The following is a 19,247-nucleotide window of genomic DNA, read 5'->3' as shown; positions in this document are numbered from 1 at the left end:
CAGAAAATTACAGTTTTTAAAAGGCAGCCTGACATTGGGAGTTTATACATTTAAATCAATGGAGATATTTTTTTTTTTTGGAGACAGTCTCACTACATTGCCCAGGCTGATCTGAAACTCCCGGGCTCAAGCAATCCTCCCACCTCAGCCTCCCACAGCTGAGGACTACAGTAGAGGGCTATATTCCAAATGATAAGCCTTTTCCTTTATTTTAAGGGGGGGGTGGAAATCACAGCAGAAATCCACAGATGTCACCTGATGCCATGTTAAGGAAGTAGGTTAACACAGAAAGTAGAACACAGGGAGTTAAAAGTCCTTATGTTGACAAGCTCTCTGATTAACTTAACTATAAAGGAGATTTTATTGTACAGCCTCTGTGGCAGTATAGCTATCAAAGGTCAGGTTAGATACCTACCGGCATACCATAATCTTGGGTTTCCTTCTTCCATTCGATTTACCCATACTTCATTCCAAGAGTGAGCGCAGTCTACCAACAGCACCAACTGGATGAGGATAAAGAAAGCGGCACCTCCCATGCCAACAGTAAACCAGGCTACAAACCAAGAGAACAAAGTTATTCTCTACCGTAAGAGTAACATCTCAGAATGCTATTGTTCAACATCCTGCACAGATTTCAATTCAAAGAAGAGAGATGGTAAAAACATTCTGTCTCTAGCAGTCTAGCAAGATTACAATTCCAAACTCAAAGGCATTCTCTGAGAAGTAGTCTGTTGGGTTTCAGACCTTTTAAAATGTTTTAGCTTGTGCCAAGGGGAGCCTGGGACCCAACATTCCAAATGATATGATAAACCTTTTCCTTTATTTTAAGTGGGGGAAAAAAATCACAGTAGAAATCCACAGATGTCACTTGATGCCATGTTAAGGAAGTAAGATAGAGACAGAACACAAGGAATTAAAAGTCCTTATGTTGACAAGCTCTCAGATTAACTTTGTACTGAGTCAAGTGAGAAGCTAAGGTATTAAAATATTGGCAATGGATTAACATATGGTTCCAAAAAAGCTGGTAACTGGGCAGAAGGCCTCCTGGCTTTAAATGGATATATTAATACTGGGTTTCAGATACCAAGTCATATTAATCAGACATCATCTCGTTTAATTGTCAGTTCGACAAAATCAGTAATGAAAAAAACATAACTTTAACTCAATCATTTGTAGAGTCTGTATAGCTTATAATTAACTCCTTCAAATAGTGAGCCCTACCTGTGGTAAAAGGACCCCCAGGAATGTAGAAAGCCCCAACCATGATTCCAACAAGAGCGGCAATTTTGAAGAACCAAAACCTATTAAAATACAAGAATGCATTTATGAAATGCTAAGTTTCACCCTTATACTGAGAAAAATTAATTTCTGAAATGCAAAAATAAAGTCTTAATAGCTTTTCTCCCAACATGACGATTGCCTGGGCTTGTTTCTTTTGACATGAGGCTAATTCATTTAATATTTCACACAATTAAAGGACAACATTAGCACACAGAATAAGTCATCCACATTAACAATAAGAGAAAAATATGTAAATTTAGAATCTCCCTACTGCTAGCACTTATAGGTTGGAATTTTTCTAGCATGCTGGGAGTTCTAAAGTAACAGTGTTACCTATATACGGAGCCTTTAACTGTAAGGTTTGAAAGAAAAGTAATCACCAAATATTTTGTTTACAACATAGGGCACAAATGCCTTGCCCAAAATGACACAGCTCATCACTGGCAAAGCCAGGACCAAACGTGACTTTCAGTTCATGATCTTTAATGACTACCTTATATGGCAAAGTGAGAACCAGGCTTTGGAGCTGGGCAGACCTGAGTTTCAATCTGAGCTCCAACCCTCAATTGGCTAAGAGAGCTCAGGCAACTTATTTAACCTCTCCGAAATTCAGTTATTGCATTTGTAAAAAGGGATTGTGATACATATATAAAGTTTATAAAGCTTCCTTCAGAAACTGGTGAGACAGAAAGTAGGAGTGAGAAGCATTAGAATAGGTAAATCAGTGGCCCATAAGTACCCACCTCAGCCCCCCAAGTAGCTAAGACTATAGGTGACCACCACTGTGCCCAGCTAATGTTTTTTTGTTTGTTTGTTTTTTTGCTTTTAGTTTTGTTTTTGTAGAGACAGGTATTCGATATGTTGTCCAGGCTGGTTTTGAACTCCTTGGCATCATGTGATCCTCCCACCTAAGCTTCCCAAAGTGCTGGGATTACAAGCATGAGCGACTGTGTCCAGCCTACTGGTTTCTGGTTTTGTTTTGTGTGTGTGTGTATACTGTTTAAATATATCAGATACATGTGTATCTTTAAACAACGGAAAGAGAAAAGTATGTGTATGTAGTATCTAGTGCTTAAAATGTTTGACAGGCATTCAATGAAAATCTAGGAACTTGAAGCAGAAGTACTTTTAAAAAGACAGACAGAACTCCACATCCCCTCCACGTTACAGGGCTCTAACTGAAAATGACATTCAAACAATTTCATGAGTCAAACAGATCAGAAATACATCTGGGCTACTGATTTACATATTCCACTGCTTCCATCAGAATGGCAACATTAACTGCTTAAGGGGAGGAGGAGCCACACCACAATATAACAAGTTAATAATCAATCTCACATACCCATTGTGTACTGCTGCTCTAGGATCTTTACTGGTTTTTACTTTTAACATGAGCAGAAAGAAGACAAAGAAAAAGATGGCCAAGGCAAAGTTGATCCGATATACAGCTTTATAACCGACCAGCACATCACAATCTTTATCTGCCTCTACGTCAGACATCCTGATTTTAAATCCCCCTTCACAGAATCCAGGAATCTGAAAAAAAAAAAAGCAATTTCAATGCTATGGGAATATCCATATTTAAACAAAGATTCTATTCCACCACAGGAAAGCCTGGATTTATAAAATTACCCACTTTAACGACTGCAAGACTGTCTATGGAATTTTTCTCTTTGGCTTCCAATTCACTTACAATTGTGTTACCAAATAGTATAAACAACTTTCATTTTAAAAATTAAAGTGATCTCTCTTCTTTGCTTTTATGCTGATGAGATTATCTCCCATTTTCTCATAAGATTTTCCAGCTACAACTGACTCCTCCAAAGGTGAAGAACTTGTCTAGTGTAGATACTTAAATCTTAAACACACAAGGAAAGAAAATGTTTTGGAGTCATTCTTTTCATGTTTTCTGTCAGTTATTAGACTAGAGCCTGAAGATGTTCATTTTATATTTCTGGGAAAGGACTAGTATCTTCATACTGTGTGTCTTGACTACACCCAAAAGTAATTCAAAATTCCAAAACTACAATAAACTTGACTGAGTTTAACAGTGAAGAAATAAAAACAATTACAACTAAAACTGTGCAAAATATAAAAATAAAAATAACCAGTATGTTAAGGGTACTGTTACTTCTACTTACCTTCTTCAGCTGAGTTTCCATCTTTTCAGTCAACATGATACAGGATACAACAGTGCCCAGGAGGAGGATGAAGGCATAAACGAGGCGCGTCACCATGGAATTCTTAGTGTTAGGACAGCAACCACACAGCAAACATGATGCACCACCGCAGAGGCATGGAACCTGTAACAAGCACACCATGGGTTGTTTGACACCTTCATCAGTGGACTCGTCATGACACAGATGTCACAGAATAGAAGACAAGGCAAACCAGGCTTTATAGTTTTAACTGAGAGAATCATGGCTAGGAGAAGTGGTTAAAAGCATGGGCTCTGGAATCAACATCATTGCTGCCACTTTACCTCTGCAAATTACATAAGCTAACATTATTTCCCCATCTGTATTTTTTTTTTTTTTGAGACAGAGTCTTGCTGTCATCTAGGCTAGAGTGCCATGGTGTCAGCCTAGCTCACAGCAACCTCAAACTCTGGGCTCAAGCGATTCTCCTGCCTCAGCCCCCTGAGTAGCTGGGATTATAGGTGCATGCCACCACATTCGGCTAATTTTTCTATTTTTAGTAGAGATGGGGTCTCAAACTCCTGACCTCAAGCGATCCTCCCACCTTGGCCTCCCAGAGTGCTAGGATTACAGGCGTGAGCCACCACGCCTGGCTTTTTCCCCATTTGTAAAATGGACTCAATAATAAAATCTTCCTCCCTCAGACTTTGCTGTATCAAATGAGCACACAACACAGTGCCTAAAACACAGTTAAGAGCCAAATAAATGTTAATTATATTCACACAGAGATCATCCTTTGTCTTAAAAATCAGAGAAAAACACAAACCTAACTCCACTTGCTGTTTACTGAGAATATTAGTTACCAAAGCTGATACTCCAACACAAAGCAACATTACATGGAAACCCCCTTATAAATAATGATGGCAAGGGCTTTTTAGCTTCCCTCAAAAGTAAACCAGAGGTACATCAAAAAGTTAAACACAGAATTACCATATGACCCAGCAAGTATATACCCCAAAGAACTGACACAGCTATTTAAATAAAAGCTTTTTTTGTGTGTGTATACTGTTTAAATATATCAGATACATGTTTGTTTATCTTTAAACAACAGAAAGAGAAAAGTATGTGTATGTAGTATCTAGTGCTTAAAATGTTTGACAGGCATTCAGTGAAAATGTTCACATGGAGCACTATTTACAATCACCAAAATGTGGAAACAACCAAGTGTCCATTAATTGATAAGTAAATGTGTTCTAAGTAAAATATGGTATATCAACACAATGGGTTGAGAAATAAAAGGGAACGAAGTACTGATACATGGTACAACATGGGTGAACCTCGAAAACATCATGCTAAGTGAAGGAAGCCAGACACAAAAGGTCACATCTTACATTATTCCTTTTTTATTTTTTTTGAGACAAGGTCTCACTCGTCACCTAGGCTGCAGTGCGACAGCACGATCATGGCTCACCACAGCCTCAAACTCCTAGGCTCAAGCAATCCTTCTACCTCAGCATCCAGAGTAGCTGGGACCACAGGCACCTGGCTAATTTTTCTTATTTTTTGTGGAGACGGGGTCTCCCTATGTTGCCCAGGCTGGTCTCGCATTCCTGGCCTCAATATTCCATTTTTTATAACGAAATATACAGAATAGGTAAACTCAGAGACAAAAAAAAAGGAATAGGGATTGAAGGGAAAGGGTATTGGGGAGTGACTCCTTAATGAGTAAGGGGGTTTCCTTTTGGGTGATGAAAATGTTCTGGAACTAGGTAGATGTGATAGCAGCAACACACCATGAATGTACTAAATGTCACTGGATTATATACTTTCACATGGTTAATTATGTTATGTGAATTTTACCTCAGTCTAAGAAAAAAAGCATAACCTAAATCTTTGGTCAGCTAAAATCTGTTAATGACCACCTAGGTGCCAGAGGATATAATTTGAGTCATTCTTTTAGATATATTTAATTAGGAAGCTGCTTGAATTTCTCTGACAGGTGACGTTATCAAGTCATATTACAAGGACAGGCTAATTCAGAATTAGCAGATGTAGACAATGGATGACTCTAGTCTCACAATATGGTCCCAGTAATAATCTTTACTTTTTATAGGTGGACTTTACCATGGTTTTGTGTGGTTTGGAGCAAGCCACTGAACTTCTAAAGAGATCAGTTTTCTCACCTGTAAAAATGAGCATCATACCACCTACCCAAAAAGGGCTATTATGTGAAGAATGAAAGGATGTCAGAAATATAAAGCACCTGCTTTAATGCCTGACATCATAGAGACTCAATATAGCATGGTAACCATTATTATTTGTAATTGTAACAGCAATGGGAAATTGACCAGCCGTCTCAGTCTCCAATTCTTAACTACAGTCTGGGCCAAATGACCAAAATGAAGTCTGTATCAGATGTTTTACAGCCAAAACAATAACATTAATTGCCTTCAGGTTTACTTTATCTGCTGCACTCTCACTCCTGTCTCCCTTTGGCTATCTTTTTCTGCCCATTCAAATAATTGCATAGTAATTGCCTGTTTGTTATGGGTTGAATTGTGTCCCCCCAAAATGTCACATGTTGAAGTCCTAATCCCCAGTATCTCAGACTGTAACCTTACTCGGAAACAGGGTCATTATAAAGAGAAGAAATTTGGACACAGGCTTGCAAAACAGGGAGAACGTCACATGAAGATAAAGGCAGAGATCTACCAGTCAAGGAACATCAAAGATTGTCAGCTAGGGGAAAGGCAGGAACAAATTTTTCCTCACCACCCTTAGAAGGGTGGTGTCACCAGCGTTGGTGTCACCAACCCTGCTGACACCTACATCTTGGAATTCTAGCCTCTAGAATTGAGAGACAATAAATTGCTGTTGTTTAAGCCACCCAGTCTGTGGTACTTCATTATGCAGCCCTAGCAAACTAATACACTTAACTATTAATACAACTGTCACAAAAATACCTAACAGCGGAGACTATCTTTACAATGTTTTATCTTTTGCTCCTTTACACAAAAGGTATTCAGTAAATATCTGTGAAAAAAACCTGTCCTACTATGTGTCCTCATTTCCCTATTTCAATAAAGGACAATTCTATTCCTCCTGTTACTCAGGCCAAAAACCTGGAGTCATCCTGGATGCCCTCCCTTTTTCCAAAATCCACATCCAATTTGTCAGTACCTCAGCTCTATCCTCAAAATACATCCAGAGGCTGGGCGCAGTGGCTCATGCCTGTAATCCTAGCACTCTGGGAGGCCGAAACGGACGGATTGTTTGAGCTCAAGAGTTCGAAACCAGCCTGAGCAAGAGCGAGACCCCATCTCTACTAAAAATAGAAAGAAATTAATCGGATAACTAAAAATATATAGAAAAAAAAATTAGCCGGGCATGGTGGCGCATGCCTGTAGTCCCAGCTACTCGGGAGGCTGAGGCAGAAGGATTGCTTGAGCCCAGGAGTTTGAGGTTGCTGTGAGCTAGGCTGACACCACGGCACTCTAGCCCGGGCAACACAGTGAGACTCTGTCTCAAAAAAAAAAAAAAAAAAATACATCCAGAATCTGACCGCTTTCACAGCATCCTACCTAGCACTTTGGGCCAAGTCACTACTATCATCTCTCATCTGGATTAAATGCAATAGCTCCTGTCTCACTGCTGCAGGAACCCATTCAGAACCCCTGAGTTGGTATAAAGATTATTTTAAGCTGAAGATATTTAAGATTCAATAGATACAGGAAAAAAGCCTTCCCAGAGGTTCCCTTATCTGACTAAAAGCGGCAACTTTTGAGAAATGCGGCTGCCATAAATTCCCTCTCCAGGGAGTTTTAAGGCCATGAAGAAGCTGGCAAGATCTCTCACAACTATGTAAAGGAGCATTATCACAAATTTTCCTATCTCCTGTTTGTTCTCATAAAAACCCAATTTTCCTCCCTAAAGAAATCTATTTGTCCTTCCCATAGAAGCCTTTGTCCTACTAAGTTAGGAATATAAGCCTCGAATTCTAACCAACCTATCGAGTTATTCATCACTGAACCCTCCTGCACATGTGTGCCTTGCATGCATAAAATAAACTCCTGTTTCTCTTGCTAATCTGTCTTGTCAGTCTAATATACAGGCCCCCAGGCGCAGAACCCAAGAGGTTGGAGGAAAAGCTTTTCCTTCTCTACACTGCTTTACCCTTACCTTTCTACCACTTATTCTCCACACAGTAACCAGAACCCATGTTGTTAAAACCATAAGCCTAGATCATGCCACTCCTTTTTTCAAACTCTGTAATGGATTTGAAGTAGAAGATTGGAAAATTCCACTAAAGTGGAATTCTTAGAAATTCCACTACTGGGCTTTCTCCCTTGTGATCCTTACCTGGGCCCCCTCCTCCCCTGCGACCTTGCCCTCATAAATCACCTGTAGCAATTAGTGTACCAGGCTGTAAAGTAGCTTAGGACTCTGCCTCACTAAAGGTAACCCTGTTGTAGCCATGGCCCTCCTCCTTAAGCAGAGTGTGTAAAAGACTGCAATTCTCTTTGTCTGGTGGTCAGAATTTGGGGAGAGCAAATTCCCCTTTGGGCCAATTGCTGGCCGGCATATAAAACCTGTTTTGCCAAAAATCTGTGTGTGGCTCTTGGTCTATCCTTGGTCAGCCCTGTCGTAACAGATTCCCATATCACTCGAGAGTAAAAGTCAAAGTCTTTAATGAAAGGGGCAGCCTTGCAAAAATAACAGGAAAATACCTAATCCCACAATTTCACAGTAAAAGTTAAAAGATCAATCCTATGAGTTCTCCCACTAACAGCCACCCAGCGGGAGTTCTGTTTTGCACAACTTCTGAAAAGAGCTGAACAGTTGAAAAGAGACGTAAATCTTTCTCTTTAAAATTGTTTTTTGAGAATCTGCTTTTATAGAGTTCCTGAGCAAACAGCAGGAGAATGTGCTACAGCCTCAACCACATCTGGAGGGAAGAGTCACAACTCTTGCGATAATGATAATCCAAGGAAACCTGGGGAAACCAACCAACTCTTGGACTTTGACACCCAGCCCCAGCTTTTGTTATCAACTGACAGCCATCACTATTTTTTTCTCTTCATCGCCCTTAAAACTGGCAAGCCAGTTGGCCCTCAGGGCTGACATCTCCCTTCTCTTTCTTTGGGATGCCACGGTCTCCCTGTTCTCTTCCCTCTCCTGCTTCCCCTCTCTCACTCTCTCTCCTCTAAGAAGATACAATAGACTTTTTTTTACTTTTATATATCCTAATCTCTGTGTGAGAAACTTCTCCACCTGTGCTGTGAGCACCTACTAGGCTTTCCACCCTAAGAGTTAAAAACCTACAAGACCATATCATAGCTAGCTACATGACTTAGCTCCCTACCTTTCTGATTTTGTTTCCTATTATTCTTCTTCTCACTCATTCCACTCTTTGATATAATGAACTCCTTGCTGTTTCTACTGAATAAAAGGGATCAATAAAATATGAAAGTAATGGATAGGCAGAAATGCTTGGATGGCATCAATTCAAATCTTACCTTTCAATCAAAGCCAAAATGTGTTTCAGGTTATCACCACAGGAAAAACAAGTTTGTTTCAAATTGCCAGTTCACTCCTTAACTAATGACCTTCTCAACCATATTTTTTTTAAACTCTATTTTGTAAATAGTGAATTTGAACCACTAGTAGATTGTAAAAATCAGATGAATAGGATTTTTTTTTAATGTGATAGAAAAGGAAAATTGGACAGTAGACGGTAAAGGATTATTTCATAATACTTTGTCTCTAAATGGATGCATTAGACCAATTATGTAAAATGTATTTCTTAAGGTCAAGGTCAGAAAAATTATAAAACCACTGCTCTCAAGAAAGTCCTAAAAATGCTCTATGATTTTGGCAAAAAAGAAAAAAAAAAAAGCAAGCCATAAATGACTGAATGCCCTTTGATTTAGGATCAACAACTTTAAAGGACGAAAAATACATTCTGTTCCTATGAAATAACAGTGGAATGAGCTAAGACAGAATCCTTAGTGTGATACTGTGAAATATGTATTTTGGTCCCCATGTCCTGGCATGCAACTCCTAAAATCCTTGGAATCACTAAGTGATCAAGTGTCTTTTTGTGTGGTAATGAGATGACTGGCAGCTGTCAGCCCCTAGGAAGCTTCAGTAAGAGGGCAGGTCTCTTGAAGACCAAGGCAGAATTAGAGGGTAGAGAATTTCAGCTCCTCCCACCCCAACCTCCAAGGAAGAGAGTGGGGCTGAAAGCTAGGCTGACAACCAACGGCCAATAATTTAATCAATGATGCCTACATAATGGCACCTCCATAAAAGCCCAAAAGGACAGAGTTCAGAAGAGCTTCCGGATAGCTGAACATGTGATGGTTTCTGGAGGGTGGTGCCCTAGAGAGGGCATGGAAGCTCTGCACCCCTTCCCCCTTAGCTCATCCTGCGCATTTCTTTATCTGTATATTTTAAAATATCCTTTATAGTAAATGAGTAAAGATGTTTCCCTGAATTTTGTGAGCAATTTAATCAAACCCAAGAAGGAGGGTTATGGGAACCCTGATTTACAGCTGGTCCTTGGAAGCACAGTTAAAACAACCTGAGGAGGCCGGGCGTGGTGATCCTAGCACTCTGGGAGGCCGAGGCGGGCGGATTGTTTGAGCTCAGGAGTTCGAAACCAGCCTGAGCAAGAGCGAGACCCCATCTCTACTAAAAATAGAAAGAAATTAATCAGAAAACTAAAAAGATATAGAAAAAATTAGCCGGGCATGGTGGCGCATGCCTGTAGTCCCAGCTACTCGGGAGGCTGAGGCAGAGGATTGCTTGAGCCCAGGAGTTTGAGGTTGCTGTGAGCTAGGATGACGCCACGGCACTCTAGCCCGGGCAACACAGTGAGATTCTGTCTCAAAAAAAAAAAAAAAAAAATAGGTTTACAAATTACAAACTGATTCAGCACACTTATTCACTTTATCCTCACAACAGTTCTCAAAGGGAGGAATGCTGGGGTGATTATCATCTGAGATACATGACTCGTAGAGGTCCCAAAAGGTTCAGGCTATGGCTTCCAATTTTGAATAATAATCCTCAAGGCCTTCTTTCCCTTGCACTAGAACTGCCGGCAGGCCTCGGTTAAAATCCCAGCTCTGCCACATACTCTGTAGTTTCGTCAAATCCCGTGCTATCGGATAAAAATATTCGAGCCACCCAAGATTAAATGACGCCACCTTAAGAGGTGCTTTGGAATGAACCAGAGCACCAGCCCCTTGGTCTTACTCCAGCTCCGCAGGAACTTCGCGTCCGGAAGGCTCGCGGGGGCGGGGCAATCGGAATTGTAAACAATGGCGGCCTAGCCACCTCCGTTCCTCAACTAACCCGGAAAGCAAGCGGCCCGATCCCGCTCTGGGGAAATCGCAGATTTGGGGCTGGGCCTCCGGAAGCCCTCTGCACCCCAGGGCCTCCCGCAACCCCTGGGCCTCTGTGGCCGAGGCCCGTTAGGGTCCGGACTCGAAGTTCCTTTCCTATGGCCCTTCTCCCCAGCACCGCTGGCCCAGCGAGAACACAGGCCCCCGAACTCACCCAGCTGGCGAGGGAAAAGACACCCAACACAGCTCCCATGGTGACGGCAGTGATGGAAGTCGCTGATCCAGAGGTTTCAAAGGCGGTGGTAACCGCCAGCTGAGGCGTCGCCCCAGATATGCGACGGTTTCTCAGGCCGGAAACACGGTCCACCCCTCGACCGACGCAAAGTCTGCGCCATTGCGTGGCCCCACCCACCGTCCTCGGCGAGCGCTGCCGAGAGGCCGCCTGTCATTGGTTGAGGGGGAAGGCGGGACTCAACCAGCCTGGGGTTGCTGGAACTCTGAAGGTATCATTCCTTACCTCACGCATTTGTAGTCCCTAGGAGCCCATTATGTGTAAAGATCTGCGGGTTACAGAAGTGTGCAGAGAGACACAGTATCCTTTCTAAGGGGGCCTGGTGAGTCACGCCTCAAGGGATAAAATCTCACTAAACAGGTTTTGTTAACCCAATATAATGTAGTTTATTTCCCAACCTGTTTCCGGTATAGCATCACGTGAAAGATAGAAGACCCTTATCCTAACTCAAGCATTCTTTTCCGCTGACTCCTGGTCTTTAAAAAAGACAAAGCCTAACTCTTTCAGCTAGTTGTCAACTAAAGAATCGATAAACCCACCTATGCCTTGTAAGCCCCTGCTTCGAGATGTCCTGCCTTTTTGGGCCAAACCAATGTACGCCTTCCATGTATTGATTTATGACTTTACCTTTTATACAGTTCTCTCTCCCTGAAATGTGTAAAATCAAACTGTAACCCAACCACAGTGAGTCCACTTGCTCAAGACTTCTTGGGCGTGGCTCTGGGTCATGGTCCTCAAATTTGGCTCAGAGTAAACCTCTTTAAATTATTTTACACAGTTTGGCTTCTTTTTCGTTGGCGTATTGTAAGGGGACAGTAACTTAGGGAGTGGTCTTGAAAGGCTTTTTTGAAGAATTTATATTTAATCCGAAAATTTAAGGATGAGTCCAAGTTAACCAAGGGAAGATGGGCATTGTTTCCTAAAATGTGAAATGTACACCATTTGGGATAAATGAAAGAATCTAAGGGGTGCATGAATAGGACATTAAGTAACATTGAAAAGCAGAATGAAAATATCTGGTTTCAAACCAACAGGCTAGTTGTTTGAGGCTAGTATATATTTAACATTTTTCTAACATTTATCTCCCTTTTTAACAGAGTGAAGGCTTCATTTTCCAAATCTCTGCCATAGGCAAGCACATCTATGGTTTAATAACACTGTCTTATTTTGTTTAATTTTTTTTGTAAGGTCTCGATATTGCCCAGGGTGGTCTTGAACTCCTGGCCATTGTCTAGCCTCAGCCTGCCAAAGAGCTAGGATTATAGACATGAGCCACCTTGCCTGGCTGCTGTTTGGTTTTGAGGTGTTTGCAATTATTCTTCCATTTCTACCAAGTAATACTGGATTCCCATTTAAGCAGAGATGTAAATTTTCCTTTATAAATTTATGTAAAAATGGAGAGTTCATTTAAAGAAAAAAAATGGAAAAGTTATTTGCTTACATAATAGTACAGGTGTAATACAGATATGGAAGAAATGATAATGTCTGGGCAACAAGGTATCAGCCTTTCATTTCTTCTCCTGTGGTGTGTTAATCTTCCCTGATTGAAAAAATTCTCTGGGAGAGGATTCATCACAACTGAATTCCTTCTGGATTATCTGCCTTTAGTCTGATGAGGGAAATTCAGGAAAACCCCCTCTGTGCATTTGCTGTTCCTCAAATGCCCTCAGTTTGAAGCAATTATCATACCAGCATGGCGTATTTGGGGATGTTATTTCCTGGATTTCTTTAAAATATATTCCAAATCCATCTTTTACAGAAATGGGAAAAGGCTGAAAGTGAAATGATTTGCCCCAAGTCACAGAAAGAGTTGATGGCAGAAGAAAGAGAATTACTCAAGCTTCCCAATTCCTACCTCAGCCCTTCTATTTCACTAGACCTCCTTCCCCCTCTGCTCAACACACACACACACACACACACACACACACACACACACACACACGAGTTGAAATCAGTTTGCTTCAGGACCACTGAACTTTCCAAATAGCCCTTAAAATTCTTGCTTCTTCCTGTCTGAGTATTGATGAACTGGGCCAAAGACAGCTAAGACTGTGATAAAACCCAGAGACCAAATTCCACCAGGAACACACCTGTAGTGAAAAAGAATTAGGTTTATGGGAGGGTGGGGTTGTGTAAAAGATAAAAAGAATTAGGCTTATTTAGCTTGTTCAGCAAGGAAGAACACCACCAGAGAAACTATGAGGTGCCTTTTGCTCTATAGCCCTGGGTAGAATGCAGTGGCATCATCACAGCTCACTGCAACCTCAAACTCCTCGGCTCAAGTGATCTTCCTACTTCAGCCTCCCAAATAGCTGGGACTACATGCACACACCAGGATGCCCAACTAATTTTTCTATTTTTAGTAGAGACGGGATCTTGCTCTTGCTCAGGCTGGTCTCCAACTCCTGAGCTCAAGCAATCCTTCCGCCTCAGCCTCCCAGAGTGCTAGGATTACAGGTGTGAGCCACTGCGCCTGGCCACCATGAGGTGTCTTGTAAAAGGTAACCGGGAAGAGCTTATTTTAGAATTTGGGGTTTGTGCTGGGTAACTCTAAGCGTGGTTTAAGGAAGGGGGAATAGTTTTGGATTGGACACAGTCAAGAAGCAGGGACAATTCAGTGACTAGGTATCTGAATAATTGGTATCCAGGAGGTAGGAGGATTAAAGCAAGGGTGGCACTCATATTAGTCAGAAGAGGAGGATGTTGTGTCATATTCATGGTACCAGAGTGGCCTTGTCTCTGTCTTGGTCCTACTATAGAGTGGTTTTATCCGATATTTGTTTATATTCTGTGATCACTGTTTATGTTCAGTTAGAAACATTGGGTCTAGCTGCCAGCTGAACAGTTTTTCATTTTCTTCCCTGTAAGCATTTGTCCTCTCGAATGTGGGATCCCACCCTCTTAATGTTTCTGGCCCTAAATGGTTAAGTGTGTCTCCTCTAGTTGGCAAAGGAGGGTAGAGTAGATCTTTGAGATCATCTACTTTAATTTCCCACCTCAGGCAGGACCCCCTCAGCTACATCTCTTCTAGGGTAGGGGACTCACTGCCACCCAGGCAGCTCCTCCCGTCTTTGTATGTCCATTGTCAAAACCAGGTTGTTGTCCCCATATATTGTTTGAAAACATAATACATGTACTTGGTTTAAAAATGCTGCATAAAAGAGCATACAGTGAAAATGTAATGTCCTTCCATCTTAAACCCCCTCTTCCCCATCTCTCAGATCTCCTTCCAGAGTTCCTAAAGTAATATACACATGCCAGTGTAGGAACCAAGGCACTTGGCCCCCTAAAGGTTCATGACATGAGGCAGACCGATTAACAGGAGAAAAGGCATGCAAATGTATTTAACATGTATACATGATAGCCTTCAGAATGAAGACTCAAAAGTATGGGAGAAATTGTCCATTTTTTATGCTTAGGTTTAAAGCATGGACAGCTATGGAGAAGTGTGATTGGACACAAGGGTATGATCTAATGCTAATAGACTGAGTGGGGAAACCCAGCAAGGCCTGTCTGTCTAGATTCTCCTTGGCCTCTCTGGGCATGCATTCCTGCCTTCTGGAAATAGGGCAGGGCCCTCTCTGGAATGGGGGTCTTATGACCAAACAAAGTAGGTCAGATCATTTCTTTATGGCCAGATTTTACACAGAATAATTGTAGGTTTTATGGCTGACTTTTGAGAAAAGAGGTTCTGGCTTTTATGACCTGCCGTGGGGAAGAGGGATTCTAGTTTCTCTGACTAGCTTCAGGGAAGAATGGGACTCAGAGACAGGAGGAATGAAAAAGTTCAAAGAAAACTGTTTGCTCCTTAGACCTTCATTTTGGGGTACTGTTTTCTGAGCCCCAACACCAGCATCGTGTGTATTATCCATCACTTCTTTTTACACATGGTAACATTCCAACCACAGAGAGTTGCACAGTGCTTTTTTCACTTAACTTATTCATTCATTCAACAAATATTTACCAAGCTCTTACTATGTGTCAGGCACTGTTCCCAGTCATGAGAAAACAGCAGAGAACAAAACAAAGTGCCTTCCTTAAAAGAGCTTATGCTGTGGTGCAACGAGACAAACAACAAATAAACAAATATATAACTGTCAGACACTGACAAGAACCGTGAAGAAAAAGAAAGGAGAATATAGTTCGTAGGGGTCTACTATTTTCAAGAGTAGCTAGGGCAGGTCTTTTTGAGGACAGAACATGGGAGCAGAGACGTGAGGGAAGTGTGGAACCAAGCCATAGAGACACCTGGAGGAAGACTGGTCCCAGCATGGACTAGCCAAAGTAAAGGCCCTGAGATAGAAGCATGCTTGTAAAGCAGTGGTCCCCAACCTTTTTGACACCAGGGACCAGTTTCATGGAAGACAATTTTTCCATGGACATGGTGGTGGGGAGGGGGTGTTGGGATGATTCAAGCCTGTTATATCTATTGTGCACTTTATTTCTATTATTATATTGTAATATATAATGAAATAATTATACAACTCACCATAATGCAACCTCTCTGCTAATGATAACCTGTATTTGCAGCCACTCCCCAGTGCCAGCATCACTGCCTGAGCTCCACCTCAGATCATCAGGCATTAGATTTTCACAGGGAGTGTGCAACCTAGATCCCTCCCATGCGCAGTTTACAGTAGGGTTTGTGCTCCTAGGAGAATCTAATGCTACTGCTGATCTGACAGGAGGCGGAGCTCAGGTGGTGATGCAGCAATGGGGAGCAGCTGTAAGTACAGATAAAGCTTTGGTGGGCCTCATAGCAGTATGCCCACTCACCTACTGCTATGTGGCCTGGTTTATAGCAGGTCATGGACAGGTACTGGTCCACGGCCCAGGGATTGGGGACCATGCAGTTGTGAAGGAAACCAAAATATTCCTCTCTAAAATACTGGGGATCACTGAGCTAAAGAGGGTCAAACACAGGGGACACTGCTTCTCCCTCTGCTTGCATGATGTCAGGGCAGCAATTTACAAAGATAGAGGTATTCCTGCCCTCCTCTCTTCCCTGTCCCGCCTTTACAAGGCATGCTTATCAGCTCAGAGACAGCAGTGTCAGATCTAGGAGAATTTACTCTTCCCATAAATTTACCTTCCCACATTTTTCTGTCTTTTGGAAGCCTGAAAATGTTCTTTTCTTTGTCTTGTCACTATATGAGATTTATGGTGCTTTCTAAAATACTATTGAAGCAAGGCCACTAAGCCACTGCTTTGAGAAAAAAATACTTTTAAACTGAGGCCTCTCCCAAGTGATGGGTACACCATGCATTAAACTTCTGCTAGTTTTTCTCATGTTAATCTGATGTTTATTTTAACTAAGAACCTGAGAGGTTCTAAACTAAGAGGGAAAACAAATTATATTTTCTCTCCTACACTTAACTTCAAAACCACAAAGCCAATGTGGCTGGAACATGGACAAGAGAGGAAATGGTAAGAGATGAAGTTGGACAGGTACCCAGGGGGCAATTCACTTCAGGGCTTGTTCGTTGTGACGGCAACTCTAGATTTTATTCTAAATGTGATGGGGAAACTGCTGAAAGGTTTTGAGCAGGGGAGGACATGATGATGTTTACATTTTAAAAGGATCATCCTACTGCTGGTTGGAACGTGTAGACTAGGGCAGGGGTGAGGTAGTGTTGGGGGTAATAGTAGAAGAAAAGGCAGGACCAGTTAGGAGACTATTGCTGTATATATAACTTGAAGATAGGTCTGTATCGAAACCATAACTACCTTGGTCCCTCTTAATTCTTGCTACAGTAATCTATTTTATGGATGTACCATAATTTATTTACTCAATCTCCTACTGAATGGTGTACTCAATATATCCTTTGTTTTCAAGTTCCAGTATATCTGCAGAATTATTCCAAGAAGTGTAATTGCTAGACACAAAGTAAATAATTTCCCATATTGACATTAAATCTTGTCAACCCAAATAAATGGCTGAGGCAAAAGTCTCAATCAGTGGAGGTTTATTAAGCGAAGATTTTGAGGATGCGCCCTGGGAAAAACACAAGTAGCAGAGATGTGGCTGTTTTTCCAAAGGGGAGGTTGGAACCTTCAGCAGTTTAAAGGCATAGAGGGAGAAGGAAAAAGGCAGGGTTGAGGGAGGGGTTAGTGGTCACATTCTTGTGAGGCCCTAGAAATCTACATTTTACATAAAATAACAGAAAGAAGGAAGCATCAACTATGTTGGTGTCCCTGGGTAGGTGGAAGAATGTTTCATTCAGTCCTGTCTCCAGTTGTTACCTGTAAGATAAACTTGTAATTGTTTATTAGTATGGAATCAAACAGGCTTTAGTTTTAGGTGCTAGACATAGGTATAATTTGCATGTCCTTGTTTGTGGGAGGTTAGCAAGAAATTCCTCAATGAATGATCCCTGGGGCCTGTTCTTCACTGGTGTCTGAGGCTTTTATCTTCTCTTTTGCATAAGGAGTGGGGGAGGAGCTGAGACTTAAATTTTTTTTTACAATCTGGTGATCTGATTATCAACCAAAGAAACAAATTTATTCACTGTTTGCCGCATCGCCCCTTCACAGATTATAAAACAAAGGAATCTGCCACCCCTCTCCCCATCAGTTTTCTCCTCTTTAAATATTCCCAGTCTAGCAAGCTGCCACCTGAAGCCCCTTCTCCTCGTCAAAGGTGCCCATCTCAGGTTACACAGAGGTAAGCTGAGGCACAAGTCCTCTGCCTGGCCTCTCTGGCTCCCTTCCCCCACCTTCCTCCGGGACAAGTTCCAGGCTGCCAAACCCACCCCAGATCCCTCACGGACCAGGACCTCGACACCCACCGCATTCTTCCTCCGCCAGCTCCGCCGCTGCGGAAGGCGTTGAGAACTCACCAGGTCCCATCCGAGCCTCCGTAGCGCGAGCGCCGCGGGAGTTCAGCAGCCGCGGTCGCCAAGGTAACGGGCTCCGCTGCGGGCTGCGGGCGCCAGGCTGCCCCGGGGAGGCGCTGCGGGCCGGCGGCGCCGTCACGGCGAGGCGGCGAGTCGGCGAGGCGGCGAGACGGCAGGTGAGCAGGGACCCAGCGGGCAGTGCCGGCCCCAGTGATCCGGCCTGGCGTCGCCTTGTAGACACGGGCGAGGGGCTGGGTCGCGGGGGGCCCCAGGGAAGGAGGCTGGGGCCGGACCTTTGTCCCTCGGCTGCGTCGGGGGCGGTGCCCCCAGTGCCCTTTGACCCTGCCCTGCGTTCAGGTGGCGTGCGCTTTCGGCTGTTCATCGTAATTTTAGGCATTGCTTGGCCTTATTTGGAAGTTTGTTTTTTTTTAAAAAAAGCCCTTATTTGGGGGTCGGGGGATAACTCGAAACTGCAGAAAATGTTTGTGTGTGACTCCTCTGGGGCCAGAGAGGATTGACTTTGTGCGTCAGTTTTCTTGCCTGCAAAATGGGGATAATGATAGCATCTGTCTTATAAGGTTATTACAAAGTAAATTTATATTTAAAATTATTGAAGGTAGGTCCTCAATACTTGAGAGCTTTTATTATTACTACCACTACAAGGAGGTCCATCAATGAGTATTTATTGTGAGCCAGGGTCCGGGCTGATTGCCAGGGGTGAAAAAGTGAATGAGACATCCTGCCCTGAGGGAACTCCACAGTTTTGCGGAGGAGACAGATCCATAAACAGGCATTCATAGCGACTAGAGCTATGATTTTGGTGACATAGAGGGCTGTGAATGCACGTAAGAAGACAGCCTAGATTTCCGGAGGTGGAGTTGGTGAGGCTAGTCAAAGAGAGATTCCAAAAGAAGGTGACTTCTGAAATGAGACATGAAGGCTGCCTTTGTATTGGCCAGAGGATGAGGCTAGTGAAGTGCACCATGCTCTAGAGACCGAGGGCTTGTGCAAAGCCCTGGGGGAAGAGTGCAGACTTCTTGGGAATCTGCAAGGATTTCAGGCTGGCCTGAGACCATATTCTGAGAGTTGAAGGTGGTCTGGCCAAATGATGATTGAGAGATAAGCAGGTGTTCCTCCTGAAAGGCTTTCTTTGTAAGTTTTGAGGAATTGGGACTTTATTTTGGGGGCAGTGGGAAACCATCAAAGGGTTTTTTGTTTTTTGTGTTTTTTTTTGAGACAGAGTCTCGCTTTTGTTGCCCTGGCTAGAGTGAGTGCCATGGCGTCAGCCTAGCTCACAGCAACCTCAAACTCCTGGGCTCAAGCAATCCTTCTGCCTCAGCCTCCCGAGTAGCTG

The 19,247-nt window shown here is 42.7% G+C and overlaps 2 protein-coding genes across 2 annotated transcripts in view; one reads left to right on the top strand and one right to left on the bottom strand.

The window, feature by feature from the left end:
- SERINC3 (serine incorporator 3) overlaps positions 1-11,149 on the bottom strand; it is a 19,772-nt gene extending 8,623 nt beyond the window's left edge. The window contains exons 1-5 of the mRNA XM_012657929.1: positions 10,980-11,149; positions 3,423-3,584; positions 2,624-2,817; positions 1,222-1,301; positions 416-553 (exon numbers count right to left, since the gene is read on the bottom strand). Coding sequence (XP_012513383.1) covers positions 416-553; positions 1,222-1,301; positions 2,624-2,817; positions 3,423-3,584; positions 10,980-11,018 — 613 coding nt within the window. The 5' untranslated portion in view covers positions 11,019-11,149. The remainder of the gene's footprint in view (positions 1-415; positions 554-1,221; positions 1,302-2,623; positions 2,818-3,422; positions 3,585-10,979) is intronic.
- Positions 11,150-17,962: 6,813 nt separating this feature from the next.
- Positions 17,963-19,247, top strand: part of PKIG (protein kinase (cAMP-dependent, catalytic) inhibitor gamma) — an 82,912-nt gene continuing 81,627 nt past the window's right edge. Inside the window, exon 1 of the transcript XR_001138054.1 lies at positions 17,963-18,069. The gene's annotated coding sequence lies outside the window, so the exon portion shown is untranslated. The remainder of the gene's footprint in view (positions 18,070-19,247) is intronic.

The sequence above is a fragment of the Propithecus coquereli genome, unplaced genomic scaffold, assembly GCF_000956105.1.
Source record: "Propithecus coquereli isolate 6110/MARCELLA unplaced genomic scaffold, Pcoq_1.0 Scaffold566, whole genome shotgun sequence".
NCBI lineage: Eukaryota > Metazoa > Chordata > Mammalia > Primates > Indriidae > Propithecus > Propithecus coquereli.
This window is presented reverse-complemented; position numbering and strand designations above follow the sequence as displayed.